General features: G+C 42.4%; 1 protein-coding gene and 1 non-coding gene across 2 annotated transcripts in view; both read left to right on the plus strand.

Moving 5' to 3' along the window:
* DOCK5 (dedicator of cytokinesis 5) overlaps positions 1–12,066 on the plus strand; it is a 234,068-nt gene that overhangs the window by 120,969 nt on the left and 101,033 nt on the right. The window contains exons 12-13 of the mRNA XM_030816990.1: positions 1,912–2,054; positions 5,667–5,792. Coding sequence (XP_030672850.1) covers positions 1,912–2,054; positions 5,667–5,792 — 269 coding nt within the window. The remainder of the gene's footprint in view (positions 1–1,911; positions 2,055–5,666; positions 5,793–12,066) is intronic.
* LOC115836563 lies at positions 2,917–3,034 on the plus strand. Its single transcript, XR_004031612.1, has one exon. It is a non-coding gene; the product is annotated as a U5 spliceosomal RNA (small nuclear RNA).

The raw sequence follows: 12,066 nt of genomic DNA on the forward strand, positions 1-12,066 counted from the left end.
TACACACCTAACGCTGTATGGTATAGCCTATTGCTCCTAGACTATAGACCTGTCCAGCATGCTACTGTACTGAATACTGCAGGCAATTGCAACATAGTGCTATTTGTGTCTTTAAACATATTTAAACAGAAAAGGTAATGGGTTGTGCTGAGATGTTAAAACAGCTATAACATCACTAGGCAATAGGAATGTTTCAGCTCCATTAATAATCTTTTTTTTTTTTTTTTTTTTTTGAGATGGAGATTCACTCTTGTTGCCCAGGCTGGAATGCAGTGGCATGATCTCCGCTCACTGCAACCTCACCTCCTGGGTTCAAGCAATTCTCCTGCCTCAGCCTCCCGAGTAGCTGAGATTACAGGTGCATGCCATTACACCCAGCTAATGTTTCTATTTTTAGTAGACACAGGGTTTCACCATGTTGGTCAGGCTTGTGTCAAACTCCTGACCTTAGGTGATCCACCCGCCTGGGCCTCCCAAAGTGCTGGGATTACAGGTGTGAGCCATCATGCCTGCCCAGCTCCGTTATAACCTTATGGGACCACGGTCATCTATGCAGTCTGTCATTGACTGAAACATTGTTAGGAATATGACTGTATGTTGAATAAATATAAATATACATATAATACTTAATAAATATAAATGTTGTACCATATATATTGTAGTACTATGAATGTGTTATATTTGTATTTAAGATTATATGTACGTAATAGGAGTGGCCTTCATGGATATGAAAGGTGTCTGAAACAGCCATCTGTTTATTTGCTGGTGGTGATGTGCCTCCTGCTTAATTTCTGAACCAGCTTTCCTCCAGCAACCATATCACAGTACTTAGTCCTGAGATTGTCCCCACTGTATAATCCACGCTTTGAGTCCCTGACGAACCCTGCCTTAATTTCATTACTGCTCACTGTGCAGCCAACAGCTGCAGTGAAGTATTTACGATGTAGACTGCAGCCTCTGGCATTGAATGCCTAAGATTTATGGCAAGCGCTGCCATAACTTACTTCAAAAACTTTACAGTGTTTTCCAGTAGGAGAGTGTTGTATGGGTATTCTGCAAGTCCATTTAGAGAGAGTCATTTGTAAAAAACAGGAACTCAAGACTATAGCAATCCCATTTGCCAGTCACATATTGCAGTGTGTTTTATTGTCAGGGTACGGGGATCCCTGCGGAGAAAGCTGGCCTACATGCAGCGGACAGAGGAGACAGGAGACTATTGTACTGCACCAGGCCAATGTGCAGTTGCTGATAGTGCTTCTGCCTTCAGTAGAATGGGGGCTGTGTTTGGTTCTTTGATCGCCCTTTACGAGCCGCGGCCTGATAAGGTCACTCAAATGGAGCTTGTTTGGCAGCACCCATGCCAAGATCTAGCTTGTCACCACATGGAAATCTGAGAACATCTACCAGACACCAGGCATATACACTGTGCTTATACATAGGGGGTTGACACTAGACAGGAGCCTTAACAGGCATGCGATCCCAGCCCATCTCTTACAGATGGAGAAACTGAGGCCCAAAGGGAGCCTCTTGCAGAGCTCACTATCAAGCAGAAGTAGACCTGGGGGCTCCTGCCCCTTCCGTGGGTGCTCTGTCTTCAATTCTATTGCAGCAGCCTCTTCTGCCTCTGAAAGAGCATGGAGCGTTGCCTCTGATTTTAATTGCTAACCGTTGGTCACCAGTTTTATGTACCCTTGGGTTTTTTTCCTCCCTCTTTGCCTCAAGTCATTTCCAAGCTGAATTTAGTATTTAAGATAGACACAAAATGGAAAAATAAAGGAAAGATAGAAAGATAGGGGTACTTAGTGTTGATATCTCCAGATTATCCCCATACAACTCACCATTATCTGAGGTTGTGCTGCAGAGACTTCCTTTCTCCCCCTCCCACCTTACCTCTTATTTCTCTTTCCCAAGAATTGCGATGGAAACCTACATCCGCCAGAGGCAGCTCATCATGTCGCCTTTGATAACATCACACGTGATTGGGGAGAATGAGCCACTCACTTCAGTCTTGAATAAAGTGATTGCAGCAAAGGAAGTGAATCACAAAGGGCAAGGTACAGTCCAGTGCCAGAGCTGGGAGGGACTCTGCTGAGGGTGGGGGACATTCACAGCTGGGTCCTTGGACTCCTGCCCTTTATTATCTTTCTCTGATACAAAACAGCCTCTGCTGGGGACCGTCCCCCTCAGCTTCCTACCACAGGCTTTTAATACTGAACTGCGTTGAGATGTACCCAGCAGTGATTTGATCACAGTTGTGTTTTGTAAATTCTGTGGAACAAATTTTTATCCCATGAGTCTTTACTCTTTATTCATTCATTTATTTATTTATTTTTTGAGACTGTCTCATGTTGTCACCCAGGCTGGAGTGCAATTGCATGGTCTTGGCTCACTGCAGCCTCCACTTCCTGGGCTCAAGCAATCCTCCTACCTCAGCCTCCCAAGTAGCTGGGACTACAGACATGCACCACCATGCTCAGCTAATTTTTAAATTTTTTGTAGAGATGGGGTCTCACTATATTGCCCAGGCTGGTCTCAACTTCTGGCTTCAAGTGATCCTCCCACCTTGGCCTCCCAAATCCCTGGAACTATTGGCATGAGCCACCGCCCCAGCCTCCACATTTTTGTCTACCCTTCGTTCCCAATGCCGACCCTAGATACTAATTATGCTCTATTCTGAGTAAGTTTATCGCATCACATTTTTTAAAATTGAGAGGAAGGAAACCAAAGTAATACAGATGAATATGTATTAATATAAAATAATGTAAAAATTTTAGTTTTTAGTATCTCCATATCATGTTCTGTTGATAGAGTTTTAACTAAGAGAAGTTCTGCTTATTGAAATTGCATTTTGAATCAAATAAGGAAAAGACTCAAATACCAAGATGGTGACCATATTTGTATAATTTCAAAGATTGAATGCTTTGATTTTCCTTAATATTTTATAAATCTTTCACCTTTAGTTACTAAAGATTTCCATGGAGAGGAACCACTCTGAGCTTTAACCAACTTTTTAAGGCCTTGTGTTTGCAGAGCTTATAAAATTAGTTTAAAAAAAGGAAGCAGCATTGTTGTCTGGGGTAATACCCCAGGGTTTGTTGTCCCATGCCAAGAAAATTAAGGACATGGATACACACAAAGAGTGAGTTAAGATGAGCCACCATGTTGGACATGCCTAGCTCCAGGTAGCCTTTTCCTATTGGCACAACTGCTGGCATTCACCCGTGCAAGCTTCCAGCTTGCTTGTCTATGTCTGCAGCTTGATTTTACAGGCTGCTCTTTGTTGGAAAAGAAAATGATTTGGGGACTGCTTTTCATTAAAAGGAAAACCTTGCTGAGGATTTCCTTACCCTCACTATCTGCCTAAATAATTTCTTAACTCCTATATCAAAAATATGTAGAGACTGGGCCGGGGGCAGTGGCTCACGCCTGTAGTCCCAGCACTTTGGGAGGCCGAGGTGGGTGGATCACAAGGTCAGGAGTTTGAGACCCTCCTGGACAACATGGTAAAACCCCGTCTCTACTAAAAGTACAAAAATTAGCTGGGTATGGTGGTGCGTGCCTGTAATCCCAGCTACTTGGGAGGCTGAGGCGGGACAGTCACCTGAACCAGGGAGTCGGAGGTTGCAGTGAGCCGAGATTCTGCCACTGCACTCCGGTATGGCAACAGATTGAGACTCCCTCTAAAAAAAAAAAAAAAATGTAGAGACTGAATTAGTCTGTATGTATCAAAAATACAGAGACTGAATGACTTTTTTTTCACTACCCTGTAACTGTCTTCCAAAATGAAAGCAATCAGCACATTATTTTCATGATATTTAGTTTCTTATATATTTGCAATTATCCTGCATAGGAAAGACATGCAAGAAATCAATAAAGAACCTGAAAACAAATAACTAAATATATTTCTGGGTTTTCTGTTTGTTTTTTTTTTGTTTTTGAGACAGAGTCTCACTCTGTCACCCAGGCTGGAGTGCAGCAACGCAATCCTAGCTCACTGCAACTTCTGCCTCCTGGGTTCCAGTGATTCTCCAGTCTCAGCCAACTGAGTAGCTGGGATTACAGGCACCTGTCACCACTCCCGGCTAATTTTTGTATTTTTAGTAGACACGGGATTTTACTATGTTAGCCAGGCTGGTCTTGAACTCCTGACCTTAAGTGATCCTCCGGCCTCAGCCTCCCAAAGTGCTGGGATCACAGGTGTGAGCCACCGCATCCGGCCCTATTTCTGTTTTTTTAGAGTTTTTAACTAAATATAATTTCAGTTGGTGTGGAAAACTGTTACACTAAACAGATTACCATGTATGTGTAATTTTTTTTAACAAAACTGAAAAAAAATCATTTCCATTCCTGCTGCCTAACAACAAAACAAGCACTTTTCATTCTTTTTTCTTTTTTTTTTTCTAAATACCATACTTCATGCCAAACAAGCACTTTCCAAATGTTTTTATGCTCTTCACAAATACTTTTTATGGCTGCATAATATTCCAGGGTTTAGATTTAAGGAAAGGGAATCCCTTAGATAAACACTTAGGTGCTTTCTAATTTGTCGTTATTACAAATATAAAAACCTCTGCTCTGACTATCTTTATACATGAAGTCTTTTCCGTGTTTAAGACTGTCTCCCTGAGAAAATTCCCAGAAGTCGGATTTCTAGGTCACATGCTGGGAACAAGCCTATACCTGGAGATACACATATTGCCAAATTGCTTGCCATAAATTTCTACCATGTGTGAGTGTTTATATTCCTGCACTCTTGGTTATGTTGCAAACTGATATTTAAAAATCATTAGGGCTGGGCGTGGTGGCTCACGCCTGTAATCCCAACACTTTGGGAGGCTGAGGCAGGTGGATTGCTTGAGGTTAGGAGTTTGAGACCAGCCTGGCCAACATGGTGAAACCCCATCACTACTAAAAAAAAAAAAAATACAATAATTAGCCAGTGTGTTGGTGCACACCTGTAATCCCAGCTACTGGGGAGGCTAAGGCATGAGAATTGCTTGAACTCGGGAGGCAAAAGTTTCGGTGAGCTGAGATGATGCCACCGCATTCCCATCTGGGCAACAAAGTGAGACTCTGTCTCAAAAAAAAAAAAAAAAAAAAAGAAAAATGGTTTGTTCTCAGAGGTTTAATAACTATACACTTCTTTTTTCTTTTAATGTTCTGCCTTCTTTTTCTGTGTAATTCATTACTAGGAATTTATTTTAATGAAAATATAAGATGGGAAAATAAATTTTCATAAGTAGCAAGAAAATAATCTCAGCATATTCATGTAATTATTGGATTTTTTTCATGATTTGTTATTTCTCTTTTGCCATATATTAAATTGCTATACACTATAGTATTTCATTGTTTCATGTATATATCTTTTTTACCACTGGGATCACAGATGGTTGTAGCTTTACCATATATTCTGGTATCTGGTAGGGCCTATCTTTACCCTTTTTTTCCCCCAAAGTTAGCATCTGTTCACATCTGCATCAAATTCTCAAAGAGGTCCTGTTGTGATTTTAACGGAAGTGTCATTAAAATTATAAGTCAACTGGGGGAGAATTTACATCTTTATAGTAAGGTTGTGACTATACAACTCAAATGTTCTTCTCACCAGTTATGCGTGTGTTTTATAGATCATACAAAGAACTAAATGTTTATCTTTTATTTCTTTTAAGGACTTTGGGTATCCTTGAAGCTCTTGCCCGGTGACCTCACACAGGTTCAGAAGAATTTTTCACACTTGGTTGATAGATCAACAGCAATAGCCCGGAAGATGGGCTTTCCTGAAATCATACTGCCAGGTAAGCACTTTGCATGGCTCACCTGTTTGCTTCCTCCTGTACAGCAATTATTTCTTATTGGACGGTGGAGGCAACTCAGATCCAGAAGACTTGGTTATTTACATTCATTGGTGCTGAGACACCTGGGACACAAACAGAGACACCTGCAATACTCAAGCGTTTAGGTGCTTTCTAATTTGTCATTATTATGAATATGAAAACCTCTGCTCTGACTATCTTTATGCATGAAGTCTTTTCCATGTTTAAGACTGTCTCCCCTAGAAAATTCCCAGAAGTTGGATATATAGTATGCAAGCATAGTACACTGATATACAGTGTGCAAGCCCAAGCTAATGCTTTTAAACATGACTCAGATTTTCTTACTCCATCTTTTACACAGACTCTCTCAAATAGCACAGGGTGCTCTGTTCAGGAGACCAATTGGCCTCATTTGTGTGTCCCTTTCTGTTATGACGTCCCCAGCATGTTGGCGCCTTGCTCTCTCCATTCTCTGAAGCTCCAAAAGCGCTCTGGCTCTCCCTGTTCTTGTTGTGACGAGAATGTCAGCATTTTCCTGTTTTATCTTCTTTCTAGTGATCTGCGTATGTGTGTGTTCTCTCGAATTCACTGACTTCACCCATTCAATTTTAATCTCCATACTAAGAAAAGGGAATCAGTCCCTCGAATTTTATACATATTGCTATAAACTAATTGATATTAATGGAAATTCTAGAAAAACAACCATGCCTTGGCCAGGCAGGGTGGCTCACGCCTGTAATCCCAGCACTTTGGGAGGCCGAGGTGGGCGGATCATGAGGTCAAGAGATAGAGACCATCCTGGCAAAGATGGTGAAACCCCGTCTCTACTAAAAATACAAAAAATTAGCTGGGCGTGGTGGCACGTGCCTGTAGTCCCAGCTACTCCGGAGGCTGAGGCAGGAGAATCGCTCGAAACTGGAAGGTGGAGGTTGCAGTGAGCCGAGATCATGCTGCTGCACTCCAGCCTGGGAAACGAGTGAAACTCTGTCTCAAAAACAAAAAGAAAAAAGAAAAACAACCATACCATGTTAGAAAAATTCTAGAAAGCCAACTTATCTATTGCACAAAAATTCAGGTTATTTTAGGCCAGGCATGGTGGCTCACGTCTGTAATCCCAGCACTTTGGGAGGCTGAGGCAGGCAGATCACATGAGGTCAGGACTTCGAGTCCAGCCTGGCCAAACATGATGAAACCCTATCTCTATCAAAAATACAAAAATTAGCTGGGCGTGGTGGCACACGCCTGTAGTCCCAGCTACTCAGGAGGCTGAGGCAGGAGAATAGCTTGAGCCCGAGAGGCAGAGGTTTCAGTGAGCTATGATCGCACCACTGCACCCCAGCCTGGGCAACAGAGCAAGACTCTGTCTCAAAAAAAAAAAAAAAATTAGGTTATTTTAAAATAATACAAAATCTTATTTCTCCTTTGAGAAATTAAGGGGCAGTGATAACTTGTTGCTGCCCACATTGTCTACATGTAGTGGGTCTTAAATGAATATTTGTGGAATGAATGAATAAAAAAGTTATAAAGTGGAGATCACTCTTCTTTCTTTTTCTCATAAAAGAAGATAGTTTTTTGCTTATTTTGCCCATTACATAGCTATTTTACCCTGATATACATTCATCAACATTCTGGGAAAATGTTTTGTCTTCTTGTTAAGAAAAAAAAAAATTAGTAGTAATATTCTTTACCTGAAGGTTGTTTTACTGCTACAACAAGACACAAATCTGAAAAAATAAAGTAGAGAAGTTTATCCTTTGATCAAGGTAACAGCAGAGTTGGCTTCTCCTGAGGCCTTTGAATAAGGTGAGTTTACCTTTTAAATCTGGCTTGTAAAAGAACATTTAGTTTTTTTTTTGTTTTTTTTTTTTAAGTCAATAGGATTGGTTCATAGGATGCCAAGGGCTACATTGGTTTTAAAATTCATCTGGAATACGGCCAGGCGAGATGGCTCACATCTGTAATCCCAGCACTTTGGGAAGCTGAGGTGGGCGGATCACTTGAGGTCAGGAGTTCAAGACCAGCCTGGCCAACATGGTGAAGCCCCATCTCTATTCAAAATACAAAAACTAGCCGGGCGAGTTTACATGCACCTGTAGTCCCAGTTACTCGGGAGGCTGAGGTAGGAGAATTGCTTGGACCTGGGAGGCTGTGGTTGCAGTGAGCTGAGATTGCACCACTGTGCTCCAGCCTCGCGACAGAGCAAGACTCTGTCTCAAAAAAAAAAAAAAAAAAAAATTAGCTGGGAGTGGTGGTGCATGCCTGTAATCCCAGCTACTTGAAAGGCTGAAGCGGGAGCATCACTTGAACCTGGGAGGCAGAGTTTGTAATGAGGTGAGATCGCGCCGCTGCACTCCAGCCTGGGCAACAGAGTAAGACTCCATCTCAAAAAAGAAAAAAAAAAATCATCTAGAACAATGGTTTCCAGTGCTAGTCTGTGGATCAGCTAATCAAGATCTCCTTGAAGATCTCCTTGAAAATACAGATTCCCAGATTTCTAGAGACCGATTCAGAGCTCCCAAGGGGATCTGGTGGTGAGTCAGGTCTGAGAAATTCAGGTCTAGACCCAACTCCCTGGGCTCAGAACTCCTTCCTGTTGTCCCGTCACCACGTGAACTGGTTCCAGTTGCCTCCTAAACTCGTCCCTGTACCCCCTTGCCCTCAAGCAAGGAGCTTTGACTCTCTGTCTTCAGCATCACAGGAGTGATTCTGTCCACTCTCTTTCTCTGTTCTCACCTCTGCCAGCCCCACTCCAGCCTCTCAAGAGTAGCTGTCATGAGAGTCACCCATGATCATGGTATCGCTACATCTGATGGGTGTTTTCTAGCCTAGTGATCAGCTCTGACTTCTCAGCAGCATCTGACATTGTTGAAATATTTCCTTCCCTTCTCATTGGTGACCCCCACTTTTCTCTGTTTCTCCATTTCCCTGGGGCCTCTGCTAGAACCCCTTTGCCACCTTCTCATATTCTGCTTCGCCTCTAAATGTTGAAGTTCTTTGTTATTTGGTCCTGAGACCCTGTGTGAGTGTGCTTGGGCTGCCAGAGCAAAATACCACGGACCGGGTGGCGTCAACGTTTATTTACTTACAACAAAGGACAGGAGACTGGAAGTTCAACATCAAGGTGACAGCAGGGAAGGCTTCTCATGAGGCCTCTCTCCTTGGCTTGCAGACAGCCGTCTTCTCCCTGTGTTCTTCACTTAGTTGTCCCTCTGTGCGTGTCTGTGTCTTAATCTCTTCATATGAGGACACCAGTCATATTGGATTAGGGCCCACCTATATGAACTCATTTTAACTTACTTACTCTTTTAAAGGCCCTATCTCCAAATACAGTCATATTCTGCATTCCTAGGGGTTATGGCTTCAGCATATGAATTTGGGGAGGACACAGTTCAGTGCAGAACAGCCCTCTTTCTGTCTCACCTGTATTTTCTCCCTAGGGGTATCATCCACTCACTTGGCTTTCATCTGCCTGTCACCTTCAAATCTGTAGCTCCAGCACTGAGACCTCTTTAATGAACTGTAGGACCATATATCCAGCTATTTCCTGCCTCAGGACTCCCCTCTTTTTTTTTTTTTTTTTTTTGAGACAAGGTCTTGCTCTGTAGCCCAGGCTGGAGTACAGTTGTGTGATCATAGCTCACTGTAAGCCTCGATCTCCTAGGCTCAAGCAGTCCTCGCATCTCAGCCTCCTGGGTAGCCAGGACTACAAGCATGAGCCACCACATCTGGCTAATATATATATATATATATATATATATATATATATTATTTTTTTTTTTTTTTTTTTTTGGTAGAGATCAAGTTTCATTATGTTGCCCAGGTGAATCTTGAACTCCTGGGCTCAAGCAGTCCTCCTGCCTCTGCCTCCCAAAGTGCTGAGATTACAGGCATGAGCCACAACATCCAGCCCCTCCTTGCTTTAATTGGCTAATTCTGACTCAGCATCCCCATTTGAACCTCATAATTCTGTGCATCTAGGCCTGAGGCACCTCTCTTGTGTTTTTATCTAAGAAAATAGCACCTCCATCCATCCATTCATCCATCCATCCATCCATCCATCCATCCACCCACCCATCCACCTACCCATGCAACCGTCCACCTATCCATCCAACCGTCCACCTATCCAACCTCTATCCATCCATGTATCTATCCATCCATCCATCCACCTACCCAACCTCTATCCACCCATCCATCCCTCCACCCACCCATCCACCCACCCACCCACCCATCCATCCACCCACCCACCCATCCATCCACCCACCTATCCATCCACTGCACAAGCAAGAAGCCAGAAAGTCACGCTTGATATCTCCCTTTCCTTTACAACTCACATAAATTAGTAGATAAGGCCTGTCAGCATTACCTTTGAAAGGACTCTTAAGTCTCTCTCTCCCTTCTCTCCATCTCCATTGCCACTACCTAAGTTGGAGCTACAGTGGCCTCTTCCCTGGACAACTGCCATAGCTTCCTACCTGGTTTTCATGTTTCTGCTCTTTCTTCGCTCATTTTCTCTTCTCCTTACTGCATCCTGAATGTTCTATTCTGTAAGCACACCTGATCTCATCCCACTCCTCCCTTGCTGAAAATATCTTACTGACTTTCATTTATGTTGATGGTAAATATAAAAATTCTTAATTTGCCCGCCGGCCTCAGGGGGATCTGGCTTATTTCTGTTTCTACAGCCTCATCTCACACCAGATACCCACTCACTGTGAGGATGTCAGTCAGGTTGTCTCCTACCTCTGGGCCTTTGCACAGCCACTCTCCCTGACTGTGCTAACAGCTGAAAGGAAAGATTCCCATACCCTGCAGACGAGGTCAGGACCTGGTATTGTGCATTCACAGAGCCTGGCATGTTCCTCCATTGCTAATGGTGGGTTTACTTGTGCAGATTATTTGACTGGTGCTTCTCTCCGGCACTAGACTGTAACCTGAGTTGGGGCAGGGCTGGTGAGTGGCTCACCATCGCCACCCCGACACCCAGCACGTGCCTGCTGCAGAGTAGGAGCTCAAGCACTTTTTAAAATGAATATTACCTCCGTCATGGGATTATACCATAATTTATTCAACTAATTCCCTGTGCTTGGAAATTGAGACTGTTTCCATGTTTCCACTTTTATAAACACCACAATGAATATCCTTACAGATAAATTATTGCCCACATTTTTAATACTTTGAGACAAATATTACCAGTGGAATTGCTGTATTAAGACTTTTGACACATTTTCAATTTCTCCATTGACAAAGAGTGTGTCAAGTAAGATTTCAAACTGTGCTGTGTGAATAAGCCCCTTTTTCTTCATCCTCAGCAAGTGTAAGCGGTATCTTATTTTTTTTTCCAGTTGAGGAAATGATGAAAATGATCAGTGCTCTAAATATGCACTCCTGTTTTCTTATAGTGTTAAAAGGTTTTGTTTTTTACATTGGGAGGCAGTTTAATATAGTGCAGGTATTGGAATCATTTTTTCAATACTTTTTTCATCTAGGAGTTTAATATACTTCACATTTATTCCAAGTTTCTTTTATGTACCTCAATAACATTTAATATTTTTCTTCAATATGTGGGCCACACATTTATTAATTAAAATTTTTTTTGCTGGATAACAAAAAAAAGAGCAGCAGAAAGCATTTTTTCATTGATGAAATCAAGTAAACTGATTTAAAGAAATATAAAGTACTCTAGGCTGGGCATGGTGGCTCACACCTGTAATCCCAGCACTTTGGGGGGATGTGGGGGGCTGAAGTGGGAAGATTGCTTGAGTCCAGGAGTTCGAGACCAGTCTGGGCAACGTAGTGAGACCCCTTCTCTACAAAAAATACAAAACATTAGCCAGGCGTGGTGATGTGTGCTTGTAATTCCAGCTACTTGGGAGGCTGAGGTGAGAGAATCACTTGAGCCCAAGAGGCCAGTGTTGCAGTGAGCTGAGATTGCACCACCATACTCCAGCCTGGGCAACAGAGCAAGATCATGTATCAAAAAAGAAAAGAAAAACATACTCGGTAGGCTTTCAGAAAGAGTGTCTACCTCATCAGGTTGTTCTGTAGATTAACAAGTTAGTCTATAATTGATTACATTAATACATATAAGACATTTTGACCAGTGCCTGGCACAGCTTATAATAAGCACTCAATAGACAATTGCCTTCACTATTATCAGATGTATTCAAAATATCACACTCTCCACGGCACTATTGAAAAACCATCTGCCACTGTAACCTAACAATATATAATATGTTTTTATTATTAGATAGAAATT

This window comes from Nomascus leucogenys, chromosome 8, assembly GCF_006542625.1.
Source record: "Nomascus leucogenys isolate Asia chromosome 8, Asia_NLE_v1, whole genome shotgun sequence".
NCBI classification, from domain to species: Eukaryota; Metazoa; Chordata; class Mammalia; order Primates; family Hylobatidae; genus Nomascus; species Nomascus leucogenys.